The sequence below is a fragment of the Candoia aspera genome, chromosome 15, assembly GCF_035149785.1.
Source record: "Candoia aspera isolate rCanAsp1 chromosome 15, rCanAsp1.hap2, whole genome shotgun sequence".
In the NCBI taxonomy this organism is placed as follows: domain Eukaryota; kingdom Metazoa; phylum Chordata; class Lepidosauria; order Squamata; family Boidae; genus Candoia; species Candoia aspera.
This window is the reverse complement of record NC_086167.1, coordinates 14293874-14321656: the sequence shown is the minus strand read 5'-3', so window position 1 is coordinate 14321656 and position 27783 is coordinate 14293874. Positions and strand designations below refer to the sequence as shown.

The window sequence follows — 27783 nt, the reverse complement described above, 5'->3', positions numbered from 1 at the left end:
CAACAGCCGGGGAAAGGGATCCAGGAAAAAAACAAAGCGTTTCTTAATAGCTTCCTTCTCTCTGAAGTGAATCAAAGGGGTTGTTCTTGGCCGCGGCTCCGCTGCCCGCCCCCCCGCGCCTGTTGTTCCCCCGTTTCTCCCCAGAGGCTGGATTTGGACCCAGACCTCTTGGCTCCCTCGCGGGGCTAGATCAGGACTCCGGAAGCGCGGGGAGGGGGGGTGGAAAGGGGGCCCGCTTACTGGGGGGAGTCACAGCCCCCCCAACTGCAAAATTTGAGAGAGGCATGCTCCCCCCCCCGTGCAAGAAGCTGCATCTTTCCTGCCACCCCAAATGCAGCGCGCTTTGGGGTGTGAAATCACCCCTCCCAATCTCAGCTGAGTGCCCAAGCAGGGGCCCCTAGGCTGAACTTCCTCGAGGAAAACGTCCCCCCCCCCACCTTCTCCTCGACCCACAGCTCCTGCCCGGCCAGCCCAGGGGTCGGGGGGGAGGTGGGGGCAAACTTCAAAGGGTGGGCAGGACCCGATGTTCTGGATTAGGCTGTGCCACCAAGTTGCAGAAAGCCTGCCAGCCAAAAAAATCAGAGGGCCAAGAAGAAAAGAAGAGGAGGAGGGGGAGGGGGAAAAAAAAGCTGAATTCTGCAGCTGGTATAAATTATGCAAATTCAACTCATTTGCATACATGTATGAGCCTCGATTAGACACTTTCAGTCAGCTACTGGAGATTGAGGGGCTGGGAGAGGGGGCTAAAAGACCTTCTTTTAGGGGCATCTTTGTCTAAAGGGCCTCTTAATTCAAGCAAGACCGGCTAGTTAGTCCAGCCTAAAGTCTTACAAACAGGATCCCCTTACCCGTTCTTCAAAAGGTCATTAAGGAGCAGAAACATGGACTCGCCTTATTTCCAAAAAGCCCAGTTGAGTAAGTCTGGGAATAATCAAGTCCTCAGTTAACAGGTTTCTCAATTCCAGCAAGCCAAGATCTGGATACAAATGGAAGCTCATCAGAGGCCAAGCTTCGTGTTCCAAACAAGGTTTCCAACTGCAAACTCCATTCCATTCAGTTTATTTATTGGCTAACTCCAATAATTGATTAATCAGGCATGGGGGTCCTCCAAGCTTTTAAAAGAATCCTCTTCTGCAAGGCATCCCCGTTCTCTGGGAAGGTCGGGGTGGGTGTTGGCAATGGGGGTGGTAGGGAAATGTTATCAGATGGGGCCCCGTCTCCAAGAACACCCCTCACTAAACACGCTGACCCGGGATTAAAAGCCAATAAAGCGGAAGAAGTCGACACAGACGCTGCCATTCCTACTGACTTGCGTGCTGTTTAAAACAACCCATTTCCTTACTTCGAGAAAATGCACAGAACTTAGAAGGATTTACTCAACTGCCATGCACTGACTGCACACCAAACCAATTCTTTTTTTCCCCCAAAGCAGCATTCTTAGCAAAAAAAAAAAAAAAAAGTGAAGAAAACACAGATTCATCGAAAACAATTTTCACCTTCTAGCCTGCCATCAGAGGATACCAACAACAGCTAACAGTAACCACAGATCAAAATAAAACAGCCTGCAGGAAAAAGGAAACGAGGCGCACACTGTACTGTAATAAAAACACCCCAAGGGAGTTCCTTCGAATGCCCGCAAGGTCAAGTATTATCCCAAAGAGCCGTATTTTAAATCCAGAACCTGAAGGCAGAAACAGAGACGCAAAGGAGTTTTCAAGGTTCCTTAGAAAGGAAAATGTCCGTACCAAAATTTCCCAGAATTTGCACTCCACAACAAGTCTGCGGAAGGGGATCTGGAGAAAAATGAGTCCAGAGAACCATAGTGATTCCAAAACTGGATCCGTTTCTCCTCCAAACTTCAGATCACTTAGGTGTCCTGGCCAAAGAAAGGGTCAACGGTCCACCAATCAAAACCCAGATTTCCAGATTCCTGCCCCCCCACCCCCACCCCGGAATCCATCCCCAGGACATTCTGTTCAACTGAGAGAGAACCTTGAGTTTTGCAGAGCACTTGGAAAATGATTTGAATCTCAAAAGGGGAAGAGGATGATGCTTGAGGAGATGACCCCCACCACACCAGGGGACCTCCCCTGAATTGAGAGGTCTTCTTTCCGAGAGGAGCCGGGTCTAAAAAAAAAGGCAATGTTCTGGAGCTTTCGAGAATGTTCTGGAGCTTTCGGAGCAACTGATTTGCAGCATGCAAACGTCCCATTGACCGTAGGGGAATGCAGATGAGGCCCGGGGCTTACAGCTCAGTTCTGCAGCAATGAATCTGTTAGTTTTCTCTGTTTGTGGGAAGGTGGAAATGTATAGATAAGAAACATTCCATTGGATAAGCCCATCTCCCCTATTTCATTCCTTCCAGATTTGAGGGACTTCAACTCCCACAAACATCTGGTTGATGTGAGTCCTTATTTATAATCTGAAGCACTATAGCCTGGCTCAGGTTTCTCCCTGGCATTCTGCCAATGCAAAGAGGAGACACCATGTTACAGCTCAGCATCCTCCTCCCTGCACCATCCAAAATATGACAGCAAGTGGCATGATGAACTGGGACGGAGAAAATAAAACTGTACTCATTACGAACCACTAGGCCTTCTTGTTCCTGGTTCCAGTACTTAGTCAGCACTTGAGTTTTCTCCAGCGGAATGTAAACAGCCCAGCTCAGTTCCATAAAGCTCGTCATGTCAGACAGCCAAGTGTGCAGGTGGCAAAGCAACACGGTAGGTGAGGCACTGAGAGCGGCGCTCAACGCTTGCTCTCACACCTCCAAGGCATTACTCAGCTTGCTGCAGAAATGCCTTCCAAACGGCAAGGGTGAGAAGAATGCTGGGTGGGAGGGTAGAGTGCCAATCCCATCAAGTCGCAAGCCAAGTCATCCCTGCATCTCCAACGTGGAGAACAGCCATGCTGTCACTTCTACATATTGCTGGTACGGTGCTGTCATTTTAGCAACAGCTGGATGGCCCTCAACAAAGACCCACGGGACCCCTGAGGAGGTCTGAAGTTCCAGATGCCACCCACGGTGTGGGAGATGACCCTCCTCTCTGGACATCCTCCAGATCTGTCGAGCGCAACTCCCAGAACTCCAAGCAGCCGGGTGCATGCTGGGAGATGAAGTTCCTCCCCCTCCATTGGAGAGTGCCCAGATTACAGAAGACTGCCTTAAATCGCTGCCAGGATATGCCAGCTCTCCAATGAATCCCATTCTCCTTCTGGGCCAGGGATTTATTTGGCTTCTGGCAAGTGGGCGGCTGCTTTGAAAAAAACGAGACACAAGATCTCCCAGCAGAGGACCCCAGCCCACAATTACAGCCGCTGCTGAATGTTTGGACAGCCTGTTGGATCAAGGGTCTATTTCACAATAAAAGTGCCACCCAGCAAGAACTTCCTTGCGCCTGTCATCGTCTCTCCTTGCTTCGGTGTTAATTACAGGGCGCGTTCTTCTTTTGTCTCCCCCAGCGACACATAATCTCTCCTCCTTTGCTTAAGACTCCTGCTCGCCACCAGGGACTCCACATCAACTCACTTCTCACAAGGAGCTACACACCGATGCTGCCTGCCCCGGGCCACGCAATTTCTGGGCCATCTGCAGCGTCACCCTGAGCCGCCCACCACAAAACACTGCGCGGGGGGTAGACCAAAACCCTACTCCAGGGCTTCTCAGCCAGGGTTCCGTGGCACCCTCGGGTTCCGCGAGAGGTCCCTAGGGGTTCCCTGGGAGATCACGATTTATTTAAAAAGTTATCTCAAGTTCGGGCAACTTCACATGAAAGAGGTAAGTTTCATTCTTCATTTTCAGTTTAAGAACACTGTTGGTGCATCTATACAGGCCTACCCGTGAAACGAATATCACAATTTTGTAACCTCTGGCCTATATTTGAGCCTGAATGGGCAGGGGTCCCCCAAAGCCTGGACAATATTTCAAGGGTTCCTCCAGAGTCAAAAGGTTGAGAAAGGCTGCCCTACTCAGACCCACCCACCCCCACCCCTGGGCACTGTTTCTTCCCCGGCTTGGCCTGACATGCATGACAGAGGACACCGGACCTTTCCTAAGCTGGGCCAGATCCTCACCCACAACTGTAGCTCTTCACACTGTCTCCTTGCAGGATTAGCAACTTCCTGTCTTTGTGCGGCACAAAATGCACTATTTGGCCTTGCAGCTGACTGCTCACAACTGGAGGCTGCGCAAGCTGAGGTGGCATGCTTCCATCAGCTGTGCCAAGCCCCTTCGATCCCACAATGGCCCTCGATGCACAAGGGACAGGGTCACCCCACCGAGCACCAAACACCGTTCACTCAAAATGGGCGACGTGAAAAGAAAAACAAATCGGCACCTCACCTTTCTTAGCCGTTTCCATCTCCTCCTCCGTCCAGCGAGAACTTTCGTTCATCTCCAAAGCAGCTGTGGAGAAAAGAAAATATTACTAGAGGAAAAACAGGGTTCTCAGGGTGTGTGCGTGCACGCACAACGTAGCAATGCGCAATTTGCAACAGCCTTCCTAAATCTTAGCAGGTTGCAGGCTTCGCTTCTCAATCTTCAGCCCTGTTTCTCGTCCCCTCCTTTCCACGGGGGGGTGGGGTGTCTCCTGCTAAGATTGCCACCATCTGTGTTACCCAGGGTGGCCTTGACACCCATCTCCAGCAAAAAGGATTTCAGATGCAAAAGAAAAGGGGTCAAAACAGAGGGGCTGCTGCTGGACGGAGACGGACGTAAGGAAATATATCCCGGGTCCGGTTTGCAGGTTCTACCACCTGTCCCCATCGTCTTCCCAGCTCCCCTCCTTTTTGCATTGGGGGGGAATGCAGCCATGGGAAGAGGCTTGGAAGGGAGATCTAGCCGGAGGTTCTGGGTTAGGCACTCCTTCTGGAAAGCAAGCAAGTTCCTGCTAAGCAGGAGTGGGGCCAGGAGAGCGCGCAAGTCCCTACGCTGCTGGGAAACAACAAACTGCCAATCTCCTGGCCAAGTATTTACAGATCCAGCATCAGAATAAAAAGTGGAAGGGTGACAAATTGCCCTTCCTATCAAACGTGGCTTTCTCCAAACCAGGAACGAACAACGGGAGTCAGGATGTCTGAAGAATCGGCTCAGCCTGAAGCTAAGTTTGGATGGAGGATGGAAAAGAGAAGGTGGTTGGTCCGTGTTTGGCATGAATTCCTTTATTCGGCTCCTGTCCCAGTTCTTGGAGGGCCATGGCTGTGCGTGTGTGTCTTTGGGCAGCTGTGTTCTCATGACACACAACCAGAAACCACCTTAGACCAGCGTGTTGTGCGACCCAGCCTGAGGGGTTTCTTTTATCATTAGGCCACCGCCCAAACTGGGGTTCACTGGCTTAAATTGGGTTCCCTTTCAAAAACATTTTATTTCACCCTTTTTACTTCTCAGCTCAACCTTCCAGCCTGCCCAGCCAGGGGCGTTTTGGCAGGGGACAATGGGAGCTGGGATCAGCACACCCAGAAGGCTGTGTTTCTCCCTTCCACACGTGCTTGCCATTTGCACAATTTTTTGTTTGGGGCTAACCCAAGTCCTGGGCTTGGGCAGGTGCTGAAAACTGGATGGGGAACACAAAGAGAGCAGAGAATCTCCTGCCAGGATGTAAATTCAAAACTCTGAACCTCAAACTGCTCCTGCGTGTCCCTGTTTGCCAACCACGTGTTCCTACGAGAGAAAAAACAACCTGGGTCCAGCAAACATGCTCATGCGCACACAGGCAGCCAGACATGCACATCACCTGGTCAGGAAGGAGATTTCTATTCCATGGCTGATAGCCAGTGTTTGTTTCTCAACCTTGGCCAATTTAAGATGCGTGGATTTCAACTCCCAGAATTCCCCAGCCAGTATGCTGGCTGGGGAATTCTGGGAGTTGAAGTCCACGCATCTTAAAGCTGCCAAGGTTGAGAAACACTGGAATAGAGAGCATTGTAGAAGCTAGCTAGCCTCCTTAATCCCTAGAAAGGAGGTTCTGTCAGCCTTGCGAGGTAGTCCGGACAACAAGCACACCCAGAAGCACCAGCTCTAACTTTACCATAAGGTTACATTAACAAAATCTTGCAAGTCTGAAAGTGCCTCTCTCCCTCCTCTCTCTTACAGTCCAAGAAACGAGGGAGGGTCCCTCCTGAGAAGCTTGCCATGGTCCCCTTCCTTCTGCAGACTTGGCTGCCACTTCTCTGACTGCTGCCTAGTCTGCAGCTCTTCCTCCTGTCTCCCAAGGCCATTCCCACATACCGTTACAGGTCCACCACACTATTTCAGTGCTATTTTGGAAACAGCAGGGAAACCAATGTATTGAGCTTCGTGCGCCCAACACAGAAGCCAACGGAGCTGAGAGACAAAGCATTTCCAGATCTAGCAGAGAAATGCAGATTCCCTGGGTCTTGTCTGTCCACCTACGGTTGGCTGGTGACAACTTCAGCAGGCTGCAAACACCTGGGAAGCCCCTTTCCATAGTCCCAGCCCAAAAGCTTCTGCAAAAGACCATGGGGTGTTATCAGGACCTCAAACTGGGACGACACAAGCAGAAAGCACAACTGGTATCCCCAGAGACCCACTGGAAAGGACATGTTCTCTCCCTTCTGCACTAACGCATGGAACTGTCTTCAAGGGACACCCCTTGTAGAGTGCACTGTAGTAACCAAGCCTAAAAAACCATACAAGGGCAAATATTAAAATGAATAGTTAATTATTCAAGTGGAGGAAGGCCCGAGTCCAGTAGAGGATTTAGATCCAAAATGGGCAACGTTGCTTTGGATACGGCATAAGTACCCTCCCCACACCTCTACTAATACACGTAAATCTGGAGTTGGGAAACAATCCAGTTTCCCATCTCGGGCCTTGATTCACTCATTCAGCTGGAGACCTGGAAGCAGTCTGCAGAAAGGATGTTTCTATAAAGTGCAGCATTTCCAAGAAATTTAAAAAAACAACAGCACAGAAGCTGCACGGATAAACTTCCTTGCAGCCGCATTTTCATTACCTTCATGTCAACACAAAGAATGCTCTCCAGCTGACTTTTATAGCTCTAGAAGCCCTCTGCTACCACATCACCATCATCCCCACCCCCACGTTTTGATTCCTAAAGACTTAAAAAAAAATAGAGGGGTTTAATTCTAATCTTGCAGCAGAGGTACCGGATCAAGCAGGCAAGATCCAAAGGACCACAAACTCAATTTAATTTCCCTGGACTCAGAACACCACCGAGTCACCCCAACATGCAAAACCATCTTGAGCTCTTTAACCAGACAAGATGCTGCTACCCTTACCCATCTACCTTAAGATTCTGATTTCTGTATCTTCAGGAATAAAAGAGGACCCCAAAGGAGATGAACAGAATCAATCCACCAACACCAAGCATGCAGCTAAAATCCCACCCCATGTAAGCGCAGCTCTCCGCCCATTCATCACCTGAAGCCGGAGTGGATTCATCTCCCAGGTCTTCCCATTCAAGCTAAGCCTAACTGAGTCCAGAACCCAGGTGAACTACATGCCACCCCTTTCCAGAGGAGGTTTCTCAGTTCTCCAAGGCCCTCAAGTGGCCATGCGAGGCAATTTCCCCAGATCTACCAAGAAGCCTGCAAGCCTGCAGAGAAGGAAGTGGCTTTCTAAAGGATTTTAATCCAGAATTTGTCATCTCCTGTCCTACTTCTTCACGCTGGCTCCACCCGTGTTTTGGAACGAGTCTCCTAGCACGTCCTTCAAGGTTGGCCTAGAAAACCAGCGCCATGCAGGGCAGTTCTGACGTCCCCACCTATATTGTCTGTCGGTTAAAAACTCCCAAATAAAAAAGAGAGTGAAGTTGGGAAAGCAAGGCTTCATTCTACGTTTAAATTAATTTTAAAAAGTCCCTCCTTTGGGGGTGGGGGAGATGGGCAGTAATAAAATTTGATAGATAGATAATTCAACCACGCCACTCATTCATTCATTCTCATTTATTCTTCTCCCTAGTTTAGGTGAAAGATTAACATAACGACCTCTGTTTAGAAAGCCAGTCGCTCGTTAGAATAAAGTTAGAAGCGATCATACGGTATTTGCTAATGGCTTCCGTTCTTTCCCTGTTCATGCGCCCACTTGGAAAATTTGGCATGTTGGGTTTGGGGTGTGTGTGTGTGTCTCCTTTTCCAGCACTATGTAATTAAAAAATAAATTTGAGCTACCCACCACACCCCCGCCCACCTTGTTCTTTCAGCCCTCGCTCTGACAGGTTCCCACCTTCGCTCCCCCCACGCAAATCCCCGAATCCATCCACCGACGCAGCAACGGGGACGTACCTAGCTCAGAATTCAGCTGGGGCGCTGCCACCTCCTCGTGGTTGGCCTCGTTGGCCATGGACCGCGTGATGCGCCCTTTGCGCCAGCCCTGGCTGTTGGCTGTTTTGCGCCCTTTGGACGCGGCGGCCTCCTTCTCGTCGTTGTCCTCGCCTGACGTATCCTCGTTCTTCTCCCTGATCGAACCGGAACGAGAGAAACAGACAGGCACGATCTCAGCTGGGGGTTCCTGCAGGCCGCTGAGGTTTCTTGGCTGCGGCTGCGGAGAGGCCCAGCGGAGACAGGTGGAGCATCGTGGCAGCCAAATTGCATTGGCTTCCCTTTTTCTCGTTTCCCAAAAGTGGAAGGGGGAGAGAACTGGCTGAGAAATGCACATGCAACCATGCCAAGCGCTCCTTCCAGCCAAGGCTCAGGCTTTAAGCTTTAGAGGGAGATGGCCAACTCTTCCATCAAAGTCTAGAAATGCTCATTTCCCCTCCCTGTAAACTCAAAGGCACAGTGCTGCTTCCAAGGGATTTTTGCAACCCTTGACGGCCATCGTTAACTTTGCTACTCTAGTTGGAAACTACTTGGTAACTACTCAGCGCACTGCAGGAAGACCTCTAGATTCAGCACCGTTGCAACCACTCGGAGCAATGCGATGTATCCTGGAGCGAATTTGCGCCGAGGGCCGGCAGATCTGCCCCTGGTTCTACAGAATCGAACTCGGGCCATTGATGGAGCCCAGTGGGTCTCCGCTGAACATCCAGCCAGATGCAGACGTGGCCTGCAAGAGATCTTGGAGGACAAATTGGCCCCTTTTAATTAAAAAAGGTAAAGCTATTTCCCTGGATGGTGCCCCTGAAGTGTCTCCCCCAAGGAATGTTGGGTGAAGTCCCCAGGTAGGATGTTCACATGGAGGTTCCATCAATCTTGTCCTCCATTTGGCCATCCTCACCACCTTCCAGATCTGCTGACTTCCTTTCCCAGAATTCCCCAGCCAGCATGATCATGACTGACAACTCTGGGAACCAAAATCCCCACCCCCCGCAGAGCTGCGAGGCAGTGAAGGCTGTTGATAATCTCCCTTGCAGGAAGGCAAATTCAAGCCTATCTGCCAGATTTCCATATATTCAAGGCCCACTCTCGTCTGTTGCGATATGCCTGAAGTGTAAAATGGCCAAGGTTGGGAAGAAAAATGTTTTCCAGGCAGGAGACCCACAGCATAAAACTGCAGCAAGCCACACACTTGGTGGCTGAGAAATGCTCTTTTCAACCCATGCTTCCTTGAGTTTAAGAGGAGGAAAAAAAAATCACCTACATCCTCTTTCATCCCTGTCAGAAAGGAGAATGAGGAACACATGCAGCAAATGCAGCGTTTTAGGGTTCTATTTAGGTAGGCTGACCATATGTCCCGTTTTGAATGGGACAGTCCCGTTTTTTTAACATTTCCAGACCATCCCGTCGTCTTAATATAAAAGTCCATTTTGTCCCATTTTCTTAAAAACCTTACTTAAAAATTTCAAAGTTCCCGCCAGCCTGTCAGAAGGCAGTCTGACTTTGGGTGGAAGGAGGGGGAGCTCGGCAGAAGCGGTGGGAAAAAAGCCACAGAGCTCAACCCGGCGGGAAACCTAAAAAGAAAAAAACAGGATCGGCTGATAGGCGGTGGTCAAAGGGCGAGCCAATTGGCTCCTGCCTTGAAAGGGCGGGAAGAAAAGAACGTAAAAGCACAGCCAGAGGAGGAACGGCTTGTCGGGGACAATCGTTCACTCGACTCTCCAGCCCAGCCTTGCCTCTCGCAAACGAAGGAATCCGAAGATTCCCAGCCCGAGAAAACCGGAGACATTCCTGCCGCCGATTCAGCCCGTCGCCCAGCCCTGCCCCGTTTTGCCATCCCAACATCCTGTTTTTGTCTCAAGGAAATATGGTCAGCCTATATTTAGGAGATCCATCTCCTCCCCAATTGTATCAAGGGATGCACGAAGGCAGCGTGGAGACCGAGCTGCGTTCTGCAGCAAGCTTTTGGAGAAGAAAACGCATCGCCGGCCGAGTCACAAAGACCAAAGCAAGAAACAGACGCAGTGTTAGGTCCACCTTTGTTCTTGGAAAGCAAACACCCTCCAACTTACTTTGCTAGTTCCTCTTTGTCATTTTCAGATTCTAGTTTCTCCTCTTCCTTCTCCCCATCCTTCTCTTTTTCCTCTTTTTCTTCTTGGTTATTTCGGGGCATCTGTTGCTGCTGCTGCTCCGAGTGGGAAGGAGAATCAAAAGTAAGTAAGTTGAGCACCTGGATGAGACTAAAACTTCAGAACCGTGACTTTCAAACCAAGCCAGCATGCTGTTTCCTACCCCCACGCACACACCCGGAGGAAAAAAAATTAGACATTTTTCAAGAAAAGCATCTGCGCACCTTCATGTTCTGATTTCATCGGATCGCCCCGTTTTATCTGTCATCAGAGCAATGATAATGCCTTTCAGCTTGGTTTCCAGTATTTGCATCCTGCCTATCACTACGTGGACTTCCAGGGTAGCTCACAAACAAAAAGAATATAATTCAGGGCGTGATTCACTACCAGGCCCTCAGGAGGGGAAAGGAGGACAATTTGCAGAGAAAAAAAGTGTGTCCCTTTTTAAAACCCCAATTCCCTGGAGTTGAAAAACAAACCAGTCTCCTTTCAGGCTAAAAAAAATCTGGGAAGTGGGTAAGAAGGAATAAGGAGTGAGAGAAACTGGCAATTCAAAAGCCTCGGGGCACAGAAAAGTAATCGTGGGAGTAAATTTGCCCCTCTTCTGAATTTTACCTATTAAATTTATAGTCCTCCAGTTCTTCCTCCTTTTTATCCCCACAGAATTTTAGCCAGCTGAGTTTTGACAGTTTTATTACAGGCCCAAGACTTTTTCTACACTTTCTACTTTCTCATATCCCCATGCACGTTCGAACAAGCACCACAGAGGCTTTGCCACTGACTGTCCTCTCTTTTGCGGGTTTATTAGAAGGAAATTTCATACTGCATGGTTCTATTATGACACGCTCCTGTACACAGGTCCGAAGCATGTGAGGATGCACGCAACCACGCCTGATGGAATTCCAGTCCCAACTGCAGCAGAACAGAGCCCAGCAAAGAAAAAAATCTTGAACGGAAAATCTCCGCGAAAAGGAGCGAGCTGCTGTCACCCCGCTACAGCCGTGCCTTTTCCGAAAACGGGCAAACACACTGGCAGGTTTTCAGTCCAGATGACTAAGCTGGGTGGCCCAAGTTACACAGAGGCCAGGAGATGCCCCGAACAAACAGGCGCGGCTTTGGTTGCACCGCCCCGGCCATCTTGACTTTTTTGACCACACCCTGCGGCCACCCCTGAGTAAAGCCGTGCCGACAACTCTCAGGAGTGGACCGTTTGTATCGCTTCTGAATCCGCTTCAATTCACTTCAACAAAAACAGCACTCTGCATGAGAAACCATCACTTAGTTGGTTTCTTAGAGAGTCAGGCTGGCCGGGCGGCTAATGTGCTGGACTTGAAACCAGGGCACCACGAAGTGTAGCCCTGCCTTTGGCGCACAAGCCAGCCAGCTGGATGACTTTGGACCAGCCTCTCTCTCGGCCCAACTGAACTTGCACGGTTGTTGTTTTGGGAAAAATAGGAGGGCGCATTGCGCGCACACACACACAGCCCAGTGTTGTGCCAATAAAGGCAGGACCTCGATCCGACCATCCAATCAATCACCAAATCAATGCAGATCCCGCCCCGTATCAATGCTGCTGGTGTAACGAATGAAGAGTTAACGCACTTTGATTTCAACCTCAGTTTGGTGATTGTAGCAGGCAAAGGGCACCATCCAAATTATTATCTGGACATATAAGGCCAGGTGGCGACTATTAATTGGATTTATGCCCTTTCTTCCAGGAGTCCGGAACATGCCTTCCTGGGGTATTGTTTATTTATTAAAGATATTTATATGGCCGCCCAACTCACAGTGGCTCCAGGCAGCTTACAAAAATAAAACCCCAAATACAAAACTGTTGCACCCACAACCCCGTATTTTTATCCCCACAACATATTATTACCATAACACCCCTGTGAGGTAGGCCATTGAGCTGCCAAGGCACAAGGTGGACTACACGCCTGCTCTCATTGGTCCTACTCCAACTTTGTAACCACGAGACCCAGCAAGGAATCAAACGAGCACCAGCTTTCTGTTTCTCTAACGCCCCGAGCATTCAGGGGGTTGAGCTTGGCAGGCTGGGAGCAGGCTGTTCCAAGCTCGCTGTGACACATCTCTCTGACAAACACGAGCCTGGTGAACTTCTGCCTAAATGAGTCAGGCCTCCTGCGGATGGCCCTCCTCCAAATCGGCATGGAGCGTCTGCAAGCTTTTCCGCCTCAGAAGAGACACCCAAGTCAAGAATGTTCCAATTTGGATTCCTGCACCCAGCAGGGGGTTGGGCTGGATGGCCTCCAGGGCCCCTTCCAAGCCGGGAAGAGCACAGTTGTAGCCTTGCTGTTGATCTCTTGCAGAAAACCATCTGCTTTCACCACCCCCACCCCCAAGCTCAGAATGGAATGCATTCCTCTCCAGCACTATCTTGTCACGCCTCTCCCTCCTGCCTGAAATCATTTTGCAGGGTTGCAAAAACCCTGCTTGCGAATTCCCCCCCCCCCCGCCCCATTCTTGCGTCGCTGCCTGGGAGCCATGGGCCCCGCCAGCCTGAAAATCCTCCCAAAGCATTGAATGCCTGGCGGCTGCTGGCACCATCCCTCTCCTCCACACATTAATTATAAACAGCGCCCGACCTTTGCTCCGATTTCCAGTTGCATCCTGTAGGGCCCGGCTCCTCCGCTCCCCCCACCCCACAAGGAAACCCAGCGTGCCAGAAGGGTCCCCCCCACACACCATTGTGCAAGCCCACACCAGGGCACCGCACGCCCACCGATCACCAGGGAAACACCAGCCCGGCACGATAGCTTATCTTCCCCACGGCACACGGGCTGCTGTAAACAGCGTGCGGCCGTTGCAACGTTGGCCAGCGCTCCCGGGCTGTGCCTCCAAAGGGCCGATTGTGTTTCCCCTTCTCGGGACCTGTTCTTGGCATCCCTTCCCGGCACACTTTAAGCGTACCAGGAACAACCTCTTCTGCTCCCTGTGTGCCCTCCAAGAGTGGGGGTGGTTTTGCGTTTACAGCCCCCCCTCTTCTGTTTAGCTCAGCTTTTAGTGGGAAACTACTGATGAATTGGGCACGAGAGAGGACTTTTCGTGTTGTTCGTCTCCCGCACGTTCGGAGATGTTCCTGTGCGCATCCCGAAAAGCTCCCACCCTCCCCAATGTGGGGGTCAACCTGTCCTTTTAAGAAGCCCCCTTCCTCGGGGCAGAGAAGGACAGAAGAGAGGTGCCGTTGGCTGTAGGGAAAAGCAGGTGGGGTGGGGGGCGTTTCCCGGCCTAACGTTCGCCTAGCAGCACCCTGCTTTCGCCCTTGGGACCCGCTCACCTCCCAGGCCTGCTCTCCTAGCGAGCTCAGCACTACCAGCATCCCTTCGGCCTGCTGTCCCCGAGGCCTCTTCATCGCTCGGCCATCCCCGTGCAGCGTGCTTCACGCACTCCAGCTCAAATGGCTTCCTGGGGATTTGCATAGTTGAGCCGTAGACTCGCCACGACATTCCTGTTATGATTTTGCAATCTCCTGGAATAACACGGCCGCTCTCCGTCGACGAGCCGAGATGAGTCATGAGCTATAAAACCACCACTCTCGTCACCGGGAACCTTCTGCGTTGGCCGCAGCCTTGGCGTGATTCATCTCGACAGATGCCAACGTTAACCCTGTAGCACAATTCTCTCCCGCTGCCGACCATCGGCTTTTGAGGCCTCGGGAGGGGTGATGGAGTCCTCCCGGGGGCATGCACACACACACGTGCACACACACACATACACACACACACACGCGTGCTTGTGTGGACACCCAGTTCCCAATGGCAGAGCAACAAAGCCCTCTTAGATGCTGCTGAGGTTTGTGCCTGCGGTGTTTTAAACCTTCTGGGCCAAAAGGAAACACACAAACACATTTTTGTCCTGGGTCAACACAGCCTTCTGTTCAAACCACAAAGGCAGATTTTCTTCCACCCTAAAATGAGTTGAACACTGGTTGGGAAGGGGAGCGTGCTCCTCTCCTGCTCTCCCTATTTGTCAGTTTGTTGAAGTGAGCAGAGGGGACATTTGTTTACCTTGGTCTGCAAGCACATATTTCCCTAGAGGGATACCCCACTTGCGTTCACATAACACATTCAATCCTAAACCAACATCGTTTGTGATCCACAAACCAACCATCCTACCTTCCTTATCCTGGCTTAAGGAACAGGCCCAGATCACACAGTCTGCTAAGATAACAGCTGGCTTTTAACAAAGCTAAGCTACAAACAGCCCCCCAAGTAGATTTCGGACCCCCACTGCAACCTTCCCAAGCGTGTTGCATGAACCAAAGCTTTATTAAAGCTAACTTAACCCCAACTTAACTATTTACTGAAATAGTTTATATACCACTGCCTTCCGAGAAGATTCCCAACTTGTTGTCCTCCAGATCTCCTTTCCTTTTTAATTCATTTCACTTTTTAAAGATAGATATTGCTGGCCCCCAGAAGGTCTGCCAGCCATTCACAGCACAATCAGGCAAAATCAATAGAGCACCTACCTAACAAAGGTAACCCTAATGAAATCTTCAGGGCTCCAATGTCCACCCCACTGGAGATAAATGGCTCCATGAAAAAACTCTGCCTTCTTAGACCCCAGCTGGGAGGGATGCCCCAAATCTCTAGTGTCAGGCAGTTCCCAAGGAACGGCACAATGAGAGAAAAACATTGTCTCCTGGGCTCCTCTCCCACTCCACAGCTGGAAGGACCCTCAACTTCACACTTGAGTAGTTCTGTTCTCTTTGAAGGAGATGGTCCTCCACCTTTTACCAACAACAGCTTCTACTACCACTTGCTGTTGGCCAGAGCAGGAAGGAAGTCAGGGTCTAAACCCAAAAGAATGCTCCTGTTTCCAGCATTGCATTAGTCACCATATTGTATTTGTTGGTTGACCCAGTGCACATAGCAACATGTGGTTATCCACCCATAATTTTTCACTGGCCTCTTTTTCTCTCCTGTCTTCTTGGCACAGCCCGAGTTTGCTAGTAGAAGAGCTGTTTCCAACTCATCCAGAAAAGGCTTCACAGAAGTTACCCTTCCTTTAATTTTTTTTTTTTAAACCACAAAGTTAAGGGACAGAGGACAGCTGGCTGGCGCATGGATTCCCCCTGCACCTCAACCCCAGGCTACTCTCATACTTAAGGTGAAGCCCATGTGCAAAAATGGTCTAGCTGATTCAGGACGTCTGGCGATTTCTGCGAAATGTTTGGGATGAACCTCTAGGGAGCAGGAAGAGTTTTCATAACTATGGGCCAACTCACCAAGGAATGCGCATGACCAAAGAAAGAATCTTGCGGATCAAATAATAAAGGGCAATCTAGAGATATGAAAACACAGAGGAAAAAAAAATCTTCCCCAAAACTCAGGGGGGGGGGAACCCTAAGGATTCTGTTTTTCTTCTCCATACACATCTCTTGGCCCAATTATTAATAGGAGGTTAGCTGTCCTGATTTCTACAAGTCAATCAGATACCAAAATGCAAGGTATATAAGGCAGCAGCTGTGCCTATTGCATCCAACTTCTCCAGTTATTGTTATTCCATAGCCAACTATCATGGAAAGCAGGGACCTTCCAACCAGCTTGGCTGCAGACTCACATTCCCATCTGCTTTGAAAGTGGTCACTACTGCATCCGTTCCAATGAACCCCACCAAGTGGGCTTGCTGGGCATGGGGGAAAATGCCTCTTGTTGCCTTCTCACTGCAAGGACCACACACAGATGGAACAGCCAAAAGGACAGATCTTCCCAATCACAGCATGAGAAGGAAAAACAATCTGGCATCAGGCAAGTGGAGACCCCAAGTCATCTTATTTTAAAACCAGCATTGTATGTAAGAGACAGCGGAAACCTGGGTTGGGCCTCAAAATGGTATCTGCAGGAATTTGAGCCAGCTCTGATGTTAAGTACTTGTACAAGAATTTGCCTTTAAGAATACGTATGTGCAATTTCAGGCCCTTCTAGCATCCATATTTGCCTTGGCCCATCTAGGTGTCTCACACTACTTTCACCAACTGGAATAACCAATTGTCTGATCACAGAAAAGTCTGTAACAGGAATTCAAGTTTCCAGTAGCTCCATAGGTCAGTTCCCAATCTTGGTTAGGGACAAACAAGCTGTTACAAAGTGAAATGTGATTCATCTAGTGTCAGCCCTTTGAAGTAGACCAGACTAGGAAACCAAAATTATGAATACTAAAACTACTTTTATTATAGGGTTACAGTAACAGAATGTTGCAAGATTGAAAGTGCCCCCCCCCCGCCTTTATCTACAAGAGGACTAGGGAGGGTCAAGTCTGAGACACTTCCTCAAATTACATTTCTGCCCCAGACTCAGATTTCTCTTATCTGACTGTTGTCCTAGGTTGCGGTTCTTCTTCCTGTTCGTCAAGATTATTCTCACAGCCCATTGTATCTAGGTCAGCACTGCTGCTATGGATAGTTTATGTGTTGGGTTCAGCCATGGTTTCCTTAACCACAGTTAGTCAATTAATCCACAACGGCTGAATTCACACAAGACACGCACTATGTCTTCACGTGACCGCTTAGTTTGGTTAACCCGTTTTCTGAATGATACCACATTGCAGGCTTCACTGAGTTTCGAATTAACCCATTTAATCAACCACTCCACTTCCAAACAGCGCCAAACGTGCCATCACAAAAGATTCCCACGTCGAAACGGGCTGTTCTAGCTTGAAAGAAGTTCAGAAGTGATCCATCCGTGCACAACTATCTTGTTCTAGGATGGGCCATTTCACTCCCCTCCCACAAACGTCAACAGCCTTTGCTCAACCTATGAAATTCACCCAAACAAATCGAAGGGAAGACTAGACAACTTTGGCATTTGTACAAATGCAGTCACTACGGCTGAAACTCAGTCAAGGAAGTGTGTTTTTCTGAACACGGCTGCTAAGCTAAAAGCAAACCGAACGATAGCTTAGCCACCGCTGATGGTGGCTCTCTGGGTTTCCAGCCAAAGGATGAAGACAGCCTTCTACATGTCAAGCAGGTGCCTCTTACTTTTGGGTCCCACCCTATATAGACTATGGGTACAGAGACCGTATTTACTTGGAAAAAATTAAGAATGAACCAAAAAGGGGGCAAATCTGAAAGAGGTTCATAAGGATTAAAAAAAACGTTTATAACTTTGCTTTACAAAGGAAAATTCAAGAGCAAAACCGTACGTAAATTAAATAAATCTTAAAGGACGGCTTTCTGAAATAAAGGACTGTCCTTTATCATGAAGGGCGTGGGGTCACCGTCACTATGGGTCACACACTAACCACAGCATCTTATTTACAGCCCCTTTGAACTCAAACACATCCCTATAATAGATGAAATGCCTTTCCCCCCCAGTATTGAAGGACACAACACAAGGTACCTTGGAACAACAGAGTTTTATGGCGCAGCAGCAGACACCCAGGGAGGGGAGGGGAGGGGAGGGGAGGGGAAAAACACCTAAACAACAATCTTTGCTTTTAAACCGTCCACCCACACAGACCACAAATGAGAATGAAAAGGTCCTTTAAAAGCAACCTCTGCTCCTTAACAGGTAAAAGCAGAAACTGTAAAGAGAGTGAGACATTTCATCACCCCTTGAACATGCTCCAAGTCTCACCACGCGGTGAAATTTTACAATATTGTTGCCCACAGCTCCGGCCTTCCTAGCACAAGTTTTGCGAATACGTGGGGCATCTCTCCCTCATTAACTCCCAGATTTCCTTTTTTGTTCTCCAAAGCAATGCTACGATGTAATGCTTCGTCTCCTGCCTGTCTTAGATCAAAACTCCTAAAAGCTAGCAAGCAAACTCTGGCATCCTAATAAGCAGACTAAATAAACCAGCTCTGGAGGCAAAAAATAAAAAGACAGTTCCAGGAATAAACAGGAGGAATCACAAAGCTGGATTCCCCAGCTGTTTCTGCACTACACAGGGGCAAAAACACACACACACACACAAACAAAACCCACAACAACTAGGGGTTTCCCATTACTGTTGGTTTTTTAACGCCCAGCAACCTCATCTTCGGCTATGCTGAACAGAAGCACCAGAAGTTATCATTTAGCCATATCTAGAACAGGATTTTCCCCATTTTTTTCAGGCTGCAGGACCCTGGATCAAGAGGCAAAGCCAGAGCTATCTTTTTTGTGGTTGTTAAAAACCTTAAAAAAAAAAGCTAGAGCTTTGACAGAAAATTAGCCATGTTCCTGTGAATATTTTCTCCTCCACTCAGTCTCTCCAGGAATCATGGAAGTTTAGAATGCTGCAGAGCACAGATTGGAAAATCCAGAGGCTCTGCACCCCTGCTCTCTGGAGAAAACACAGCGGATCAGCGGCAAAGCATTTGTTTTGGATTCTCAGAGATGGGCTCAGAAAGGTCTGGGGTACCTCTGATGAAAGGATCCCACGGACCAGGCTGGAGAAAGCCAAGAACCAGAACCAAGGCCTGCAAAATGTCGGCGTCCAATCCCAAACAGTCCCCAGGCACTTCCTGCTTCCAGTTGGGTTCCCTTACCTGGTTCTTTCCTCGCCTGCGGTAATTCCTTCTCACCAAGTTCTTATAGTTCTCATTCTTCTTGGTCAAATAGTAGTAGAGAACACAATCCGCCACCGTCTAGGGAAAAAAAAGAAAAACACACCGGTTGGTGATTCTTGATAACAGGGGCGTGGGAGGGAAGCACACTTTGGATAACGCAGTGTGGAACTTCAGCTGCAGTTGGGGATGGGGGGCTCCTTTTCAAAGCAACACAACCCACAAGAGGTTTGGCAACCAGGATGTCCAGCTCTTCACACAGGGGTGGGCCAGTTCCCCAGGGTTTCCTTGGACAACGGCTGCCCCAGGCAAGGTTTCTGGTTTTATAGGGGACGTTGGGAAGAAATACATCCAAATTTGAGGATGAGTTCTTAAAGAGTCTGAACACAGGGAAAAATGCCCCTGTAAAAGAATAAAAGAGCAAAACCCCAACCAAGCTTACATACTTAGTGAGAAATTTCCCACTTTGCAATCATCACTCACTGGGGTCTTTGGTCTGTCCCCCTCCTTAAATTTACGTGTAACCTCTGGGCCCTAATAATGTCGTGTTCCCAATGAGAGACATCTGGGGTTTCAATTTTTTGTGATCAAAGATCGGCCAGCTACCGTACGAGAAACACTCTTTCCAGGGCTCCAGGCAGAGGGGTGCACCTGTTTATTGAACCTGTTTGTTATTAAACCTAGTTTACTGAATTGTACAAAACTCCAAGTCGCAATTTGTGGAGTTTTGTACAATTCATTAAACTAGGTTTAAGCAAACCACAGTTTGGTGTGGCGTCTGAACTAGGCCACTGGGCCATCTTGCTGTCCCAGATTTATGGCTTCATAGCCTTGTCAAACAGTGGCACCCTTTGGCCTGTCCTTGCTGTAGCTGACAAATTACCCAACTGTGTTTATTAACGTAATTTAATTTAGAGGCCAAACGTTTCTGTACAGCTTTCAACTCAAAACCAACTTACTGCAAGAAAGGAAAAATATAATGGATCAGAGGAGCAGAGTACTAAAAACAAATTCAAAGCAAAACAAAACAAAACAAAATAAAATAAAACAAAGCGAAACACAATCCAAAAAGGGGCTCCAGAAACACTCTGTCACCAAGGCCTGGGAGAACAATCCAGTCTTCGACTACTTCCTGAACAACGTTATCTAGGAGACAGACCATTTTTGGAAACTGGAAGCCCTGATCTCAGAACACAAGTGTCTTGTGTAGAAACCACTTCACAACTTGATCCCAGTCTTCTGTTCTTTCAGGCCTTGAGTTTGCAGGCTGAGTTATTCTTTCAGTAAGCAGAATTTGGGGAGCCAACAAAGAACATCCAGCAGCTTCTTCACGTTAGGGAAGGAAGGAATCAAGTGGTACGAGCATTCTTTGATAAAAGACAATCATGGGAAAGGGTTAAAACAAATCCACTTACTTTCCTGTCCAGAAAGGATGCAATAAGACCAAAATTCTTTGGATGTTGCATGAACCTGGAAGCAGAGGGACCAAAGAAGCAATTAAGAAAACGACAATGAAGACGTTGGGTTGGAGCAACCAACCAACATTTCTATCTAAATAACCATCAGAAGCAAGAGCTGGGCTGAATGGTGCACAGCAGAGGGTGTCCTACAGGTACTAAAGATACCCTGTATACTACAGATACTCTGCAGACAGATACTCTGAGCTATGCTTTCCCAAATCCCTCGTCTCAGGCCACGCAAGTTGGGGATGATGAGAGTTAGATGTCCAAACCAACAAGGGACATCAGGTTGTCTACAGATGGAGTGAAGAACTTCTTGGAGTGAAGAACTTCCCATCTTAGCCTGCACTCAACAGTTCTCAATGACAACAGAAGCACCACTCTCCACTCACTTCTCCCGGAAGATCTCCTTCTCCTGCTCGCTCCACGTGTTCATCACCTGCCGGTCCTTGTACACCTTCATGGGGTCGTCCATAAGGCCGTTCATGTTGATGAACTTGATGCGCTGCTGCTCTGCATCATACAGCATTGGCGGAATGACAGCAAGCTGGCGCATCTGCTTCTCCAGATTCTGTTGGGAAGGAGAAAAGGTGACAGAGAGACCTTGGGAGGAAGCAAAGCATGGGGGAAAAACAGCCCGAGACTTAGACAGAGGACAAGCCAGGAAAAGAGGCCTTTGGGATTGCAGGAAGATGAACTTCCATTCATTATTCATCCATCTGCTGTTAAGCCTTATCTCACTTTCCAAGTAATTATTGTCTTGTGTTTCATTGGAACCCCAAAACACAGCTCAAGTGGTACCAGCTTAAAAAATTGTGCTTCCTTTCATAAACCTACAGGGTCTTTTGGGATGGATGGAGGATGGAGAATGATCAAGGGTTAACTAATGGTTAACGGTGAATTTGTGTTGAGGTTGGTTTCACCAAGGAATTGGGGACGAGAGAGAGACACTGTAAAGCAAGTAAGTAACTCCCATGACATCTATGTGGAGACCTCAATGGTCAGAGGTAACCTATCCCTGAATATGATTTTCTGGAGGGGACAAACAACTGGAGAACAGCTGCAGCCTTCAGGCCTAGCTTGTGAAGTTCCCAGAGGGTCATTTTGGGAACTCCAATGTTGGGTCAGATGTTTCTTGGGCATGACCCAGCTTCTTCTTTTATGTTAGCTATGTAAGAGTGATGGAATCTCCAAATCCTCCTCAGAGTACTGAGGACTATGGAAAAGGAGAAGACCACAGACCTTACTTCCTGCTTGTGGACTCCTTGGAAACATCTGGCTGGCCATGAAAGAAAAAGGTGTGTTGGATTTGACAGGCCTTTGGCTTGATCCAGCAAAGTGTTTATTGTGCTGACAATCAGTACTGAAACAGTGACCTTTGGAGAACATAGCTCCATCTGACTTTTGTACCTTGGGGGAATCAAGCTGGGCTCATCTTACAAAAGGCCATCTGGGAAATGGATGGGCAGGCCTCCCAAATGGGTAAATAACAGGGCTGATCCCCATCAAGATGGCACTGCAGATGCTCATGGTTGGTCTTTGCTAATAAGGCCCCAAAAACAGGAGACAAGGGAGGCCAACGTGTAAGACAGGAGAAGCTCCTGGGCCAATGCATCCAGAGATCACCTCCCCCAGCACCAGGCAGGATTTGCTGGGCCAAAGTTAATGCAAGTGCCCAGGACGGCTGCGGCTGCATCGCTTCCCCAGAGGAAGAGACGAGAGCTGAGAAGGAGAAGATGCGAAGCCTGGAGAAACTGGTGACCCAGCCTCACCTCTTGTTCCGAGAGCCCATCAATAACCTCTGACACCTCGTGTTCGCTGCGTGCTGCCGACATGGACAGTCCGCTGCTCCTTTGTCCTCCCCTGCTGAGAAACGGCAGAGAAAAATGCTGAAAAATAGACGTTCTGTTCCTCTCTCACCATGGCCTCCTCTGACAACACTGGCCTCCGGGAGTGCCAAGGAAGAGGAAGAGAGATCAATGCTGGGAAAGACAAAGGGGGTGGAAAAGTAGACCAGGAGGAGGGGTGGATTTACGGGAGCAAGACCCCATGAGCAGAATGCAGGCCTTCCCAAGGATTCAGCCGATCGTACAAAGAGTGGCTTAGCGGAGCAGGACTTTTCCCAAGCGTTTTGATCATTTTTGGCCCCGTGCGCGTGTTTTGTGGCCGCTCTGGCCCTCCTGAGAAGCTACACACGCCAAAAAACGTTATTGGGGAGGGGGCACCCAGATAAAGAAACAGGCGAGCAAGGATGAGCCCTTGACCTGATTTGACTTCAACTCAACTGAAGTTTAATTCCAACTAAAACAAATCAACAACCCGCAGTTCATAGGGCTATTCCCCTGTGATTATACATATACATATATACATATACATATACATATACATATATGGCAGAAGAGAGGATGCCACTGGGTTGAGGTGGATGGCTAGATTTGGGTCCCAGGGAAGGACCAAAAAGTTTCCTGTAGGAAAGGAGGAAATGATCTCTGCAACATAAATCTTCTTTTTGGCCACAACTTGTCATACCCTCAAAGACCACAAATGGAGCAGCAGATCCCCTTCAAACAATGCCAGCTGACCTCTGAATTCGCTCCTGAAGTTCCCTCTGCTTTCTGATCTCGGGGAACTGCTTCTCATAATATTCACGCACTCTGCTCTCCTTGGCTCGGCGCCGGGGGTTATTTTCAATGCGTTCCACCTTCTTCTCCCAAGCTTCCATCAGCTGGTCATACCGCTGGCAAAACTTCTGCTCCTGAAGAGACAGGGCAAGCGGTTGCAAGGGAAAGGGGAGCGGAGAGAAGTGACGAAGCACGTTCCCCCTCTCCCCAAATCCAATTTCAAGCCATATCCAGTCGGGGAAAATTAATAGGGATTTTCAGGACCAATTTACACCTTCCAAAACTCATCCAGAAAAACATCTGGATGAGAACCAAAAACCCCTGAGTTTGTTCAACATGCAATCTGACACTTCGATCTTGGCGAAGGGTATTGTGTGAAAGCGGCTACTGTATTTTGTCAGCCATGGGGTGTGGCTTGGCACGAACCTAGCCCGCTAATCAATAAAACATGGTTTTATGGTGGATTTTGCTCCGCAAGGATCAGAATTCTGCATGAACCAAGATATATTCTAGGATGCTTCTCACACCCTTTTGCAACAAGCAAGATTTCCCAGGAAGACTTGGGGAAATGGTGACGCTATCATTTTTCCTGTCTGAAAAGGCCACTGAAATTCACACAACACAACACAACACAACACAGCACGCGCGCACACACACACACACACACACACACAAAGCAAAGGAGAAAGATCAATCCATGGAGGACTGCCATTCCCGTACGATTCCTCAGCTCACGTCCCCAAAATAAATAAAGATCTGCTACCTGAAGGGTCAGGAAGAGAAATCTTTCTATAAATGTATGTCCAAAAACTGAGCTGGAACCCAAGAGGAAGACGTGTGTAAAAAGCAGTGTTAATGACGAAGGGCACCCCTGCCCTGAAGAAAAAAGACTTAGGAGGACAAGAAGGAAGGTCCCGAGAACATCAAGAACATCCCTGTGGGAACCACCTTGGGCCTTTCATAAAGGAAGTGTGCTTGTGTAGCTACACTCATTTTGGGCCTACAACTCTAATGTTTCCATAGCATCATAATCCCACAGCACCGAAACTTTAATTCTGCTCTTTGCTATATATGGGCCACTTCTCAAAGGCAACAGTCGTGTTTTGCCCTGGTTTTCCACCCAAAATCCATTTGTCTGAATGACCTTTTTTACTCTTCCTAATTTCTGTTCTAGGTTCTTCTTCCCCTGTTCTAGAATCCTCTTCCCCTCCACCCCCCCTTTTTTTAATATAAAGGACTACTGAGACCATAAATTCCTGAAAAAAAAATTCCCCTTGCAATTTTTATATCAGAAGGGGATTTTTTAAATTAAAAAAAAAAGGATTAGATAGACCTTGGTCTCCATTCTTAGTAACTGCCCTATTTATTCTGTTGTTTATTTATTAGGTGTACCAGGAAAAGGCAACTGGAAACATTACAGATACAATTAAACACAACAACTGTTAAGTACAACGTAAAAAGATGCCTGCTGTTGATACTGCTCATTTTTGCCAACTTCAGAGCTGCAGACATGAATACAGTAGCCTGTGGATTTGACTGAATGCATAAATTCAGTTGCTGTATTTCTCAATTTCTGCTTCCACCTCTCTGTATACGCGCGGGGAACTTATTTATTTATCTGCCATAAATTTTTGGCCATCAACGTAAGAGCATGCATAATAAAGCATTCCTTTTAAAAGCTGCAACATTTTAGAAGTTAAACATCAAGGCACAACGACAGAAACACCCCAGATGAAACAGCAGCTGATGCCAGAAGCAACCTAGATTCAGAAGGAACTCCAACTGACCTGAGCAATAAAGGGTGTTAATAATTAATGTTTTGTTATTGTTCCTATTACAAATTATGCCACCTTTCCAGGCAAAGTCTCTTTATAATTGGCACAGGCAGCATTCAGAGCTATTTCTGATTCTTCAGATAAAGACTCCAGAACCAGGTGTGGGTAGAAACCAACATTGCTAACTACTGTTAGGACCCTACACAGGGCAAGTAAGAAGCTTTTAGGAGTGAAGTAATGCCTGGGGGGGCAGGTGGGGGGGAGATCTATTCCAAAAAACACACACCCCACACCCCTTGGTAGCAATTTCATTGCAAAGTCATGCTGGGAAGGAGAAGAGCCCATTTGCTTGCAGAAGAGAAGGGATTCCTTGTGTGCTCTGCCAGATGTGTCTTCTCTCCTCCCAGGTAAAACCCATACATTTTCTAAGGGCCATTTTGATGCAGCCAGGAATAAAACATCTCTCCGTTCCAGCCACACTGGATGCTAAGCCAGAGGGGAAACAAAATGACCGTTCAGGATCAAATTCATGCTGTTATGGATTTGGCTTGCTTTATTTTCGGTTTGGCTTCGTGGTTTGAACTGACGGGCACCTCTCTGGCACGGAAGTCCCGGTAGCGTCTCTGCTTTATTAATTCACCCGCCTCTGACTTGGGTCCCTTTCGGGGGACGGTTTCAAAACCACCCCTTAAAGGCTTCTTAGCAATAGGGTGACAATGGCTCCAGACATTCTTGCAACAGACGACTCCGTAAGTTCCCTATGGTTGGGTAACGTCTTAAGCCATTCCCTTGTCTAAGCATCACACAATTCAACGCCCTGCACCCAAGGCCACATCAGGTGTGCGAAGCCTCCAGGACACGCCGGAGATGGACGGCTCTGAATTGTGCTGCTGAATTTTGGTGGAAAAGCCCCGTAAATCTATCTCAGGAGCTTTTGGTACAGTTTTACAGAGGAATTATTGAGTCTGTTATCTGTTCTTCTATAACTGTCTGGTTTGGTTCCGCAACCAAGCAGGACAAATACAGACTTCAACGGATAGCTAAGTCTGCAGAAAGAATTATTGCAATCCTCCTGCCTTCTATAGAAGACCTGCATATTGCAAGGGTCGAAAGGAGGGCGGAGGAGATATCTGCAGACCCTTCGCATCCTGGACATAAACTGTTTCAACTTCTATCATCAGGACGGCGCTGCAGAGTACCACAATGTCAAAACTTCTAGACATTGAGACAGTTTTTTCCCTCGTGCCATTGCTCTGTTGAACTCCTAATCAATGCAGCATGAGATAATGATCGACAATGTATGGTAAGGCACGACTGCTCAGATGCGACCGGTAATGCTCTGTTAAATGTGAACGCATGTTAGACAACAGATGCAGTACATTGTCCCTTAATTCTCCCTTTAAATATGAGTGTGTGCTAGCTAATAGCTGTAGCATTATTTCCTTCCATTTTTTTTTCCTTCTTGATTGTATAGTTTTAGTAAATAACCTTATTACTTTACTATTGTTTATTTTTGACGTTATGTACATATATTGACAGCAATTCTACCAAAGTCAAATTCCTTCTATGTCTAACCATACTTGGCCAATAAAGTATTCTATCCATCTATCTAAACCAAGGAACACGCATCAGCCCTACCCACCACACGTTGTTCTGCTCGTTGGGGGCCTCGGATAATTCGTCCCCAAATAGGGAAGTGCAAAAATGTTTCAAAGCTGAACGGTTTTGAATTTAAAACATCCTTCACCCCCTTTCCAAAAGTGGTTTCATAGATCTTGGCACTCAAAACACCTCTGTTTTGAGCCAAAAAAAACCTTCCCAAATGCTCTGCATGTCTTGGTCTGTGCCTGAAACCACTCTTGCCTGCGTAAAACCAGGTGTTTTGAGCTGAAAACCACCAGCGATCCTTGTGATAGTCTGTGTTCAAAACCGATTTCAAAATGTTTCGCACAACCCAATCACAAAATAATTTTAAAAAGAGGTGTCCAAGCCACTGAAAAATTGCCTGCTTGCAACAGACAGGTAGTCCCCTACTTACGACCATTTGTTTAGCGACCATTCAAAGTTACATCGGCGCTGAAAATAGCGACTTGCAACCAGTCCTCGCACTTATGGCTGTCGCAGCATCCCTGCAGTCACATGATCAAAATTCAGGTGCTTGGCAACCGGCTTGCATTTACGATGGTTGCAGTGTTCTGGGGTCACATGATCACCATTTGCAACCTTCCCAGCCAACCTCTGACAAGTAAAGTCAATGGGGGAAGCTGGATTCGCGTAATGACCACAGCAAAAAAGTCGGGGGTGACTCATTTAACAACGGCCTTGCTTAGCAACAGAAGTTCCAATTGTGGTCATAAGTCGAGGACTACCTGTACATCCCTAAGGAAGACTAGAATACTGAGCCTGTTTGGGGTTTCAAAAGGAAGCAAGATTTCTTACCCACTGCTTACGAGCATGATTTCTCCTTTTGAAGTATAAAATCAACTTCTTCCGCATTGCCTGATTTCTGCAAAGGAGATGAAAAATTCAGTTTGGCCCAAGGGCAAATCACATTTTCTCTGCACCCTGCCTTGCCAGCTGCAATGAAATGATGTCAGCAGTGGCACACCGCCATGCCATAAACCCTGTGCCTTTCGTGCATGCATTGTGATGTTGCACAGGTGTGCAAAAGGGGTGGAGCTTGCACAACAAAATATCATCCTTTCGACAAAAGCATCAGCGCCTTCAGACGCCGCCATTCAGAAGTGCGGTGCCTTCCAAAGAGAGAGGGCCATTTCTGTCTGGGGCCATCAGGGTCGCTGAGTGCCCATTCACAAGGCAACGTGTTTTCCCAGCAAATGGTCCCCGACATGCCACAATCTTCTTTGGGCACTACATGCTAACTCAACCGCTGTGGGCAGAAAATATTCCACAGATGCAGTTTGGGGTCCAGGAATTTAAACAGCTGCAAAAACTTAATCTGGCATTGGCTTGGCATAACTG

General features: G+C 48.1%; 1 protein-coding gene across 1 annotated transcript in view; it reads right to left on the bottom strand.

Moving 5' to 3' along the window:
* Positions 1–27783, bottom strand: part of NCOR2 (nuclear receptor corepressor 2) — a 157949-nt gene that overhangs the window by 62210 nt on the left and 67956 nt on the right. Inside the window, exons 9-17 of the mRNA XM_063315670.1 lie at positions 27241–27307; positions 22988–23160; positions 22178–22271; positions 20798–20976; positions 20361–20415; positions 18928–19026; positions 10371–10483; positions 8266–8438; positions 4343–4405 (exon numbers count right to left, since the gene is read on the bottom strand). Of these exons, the coding sequence (XP_063171740.1) occupies positions 4343–4405; positions 8266–8438; positions 10371–10483; positions 18928–19026; positions 20361–20415; positions 20798–20976; positions 22178–22271; positions 22988–23160; positions 27241–27307 (1016 nt within the window). The remainder of the gene's footprint in view (positions 1–4342; positions 4406–8265; positions 8439–10370; positions 10484–18927; positions 19027–20360; positions 20416–20797; positions 20977–22177; positions 22272–22987; positions 23161–27240; positions 27308–27783) is intronic.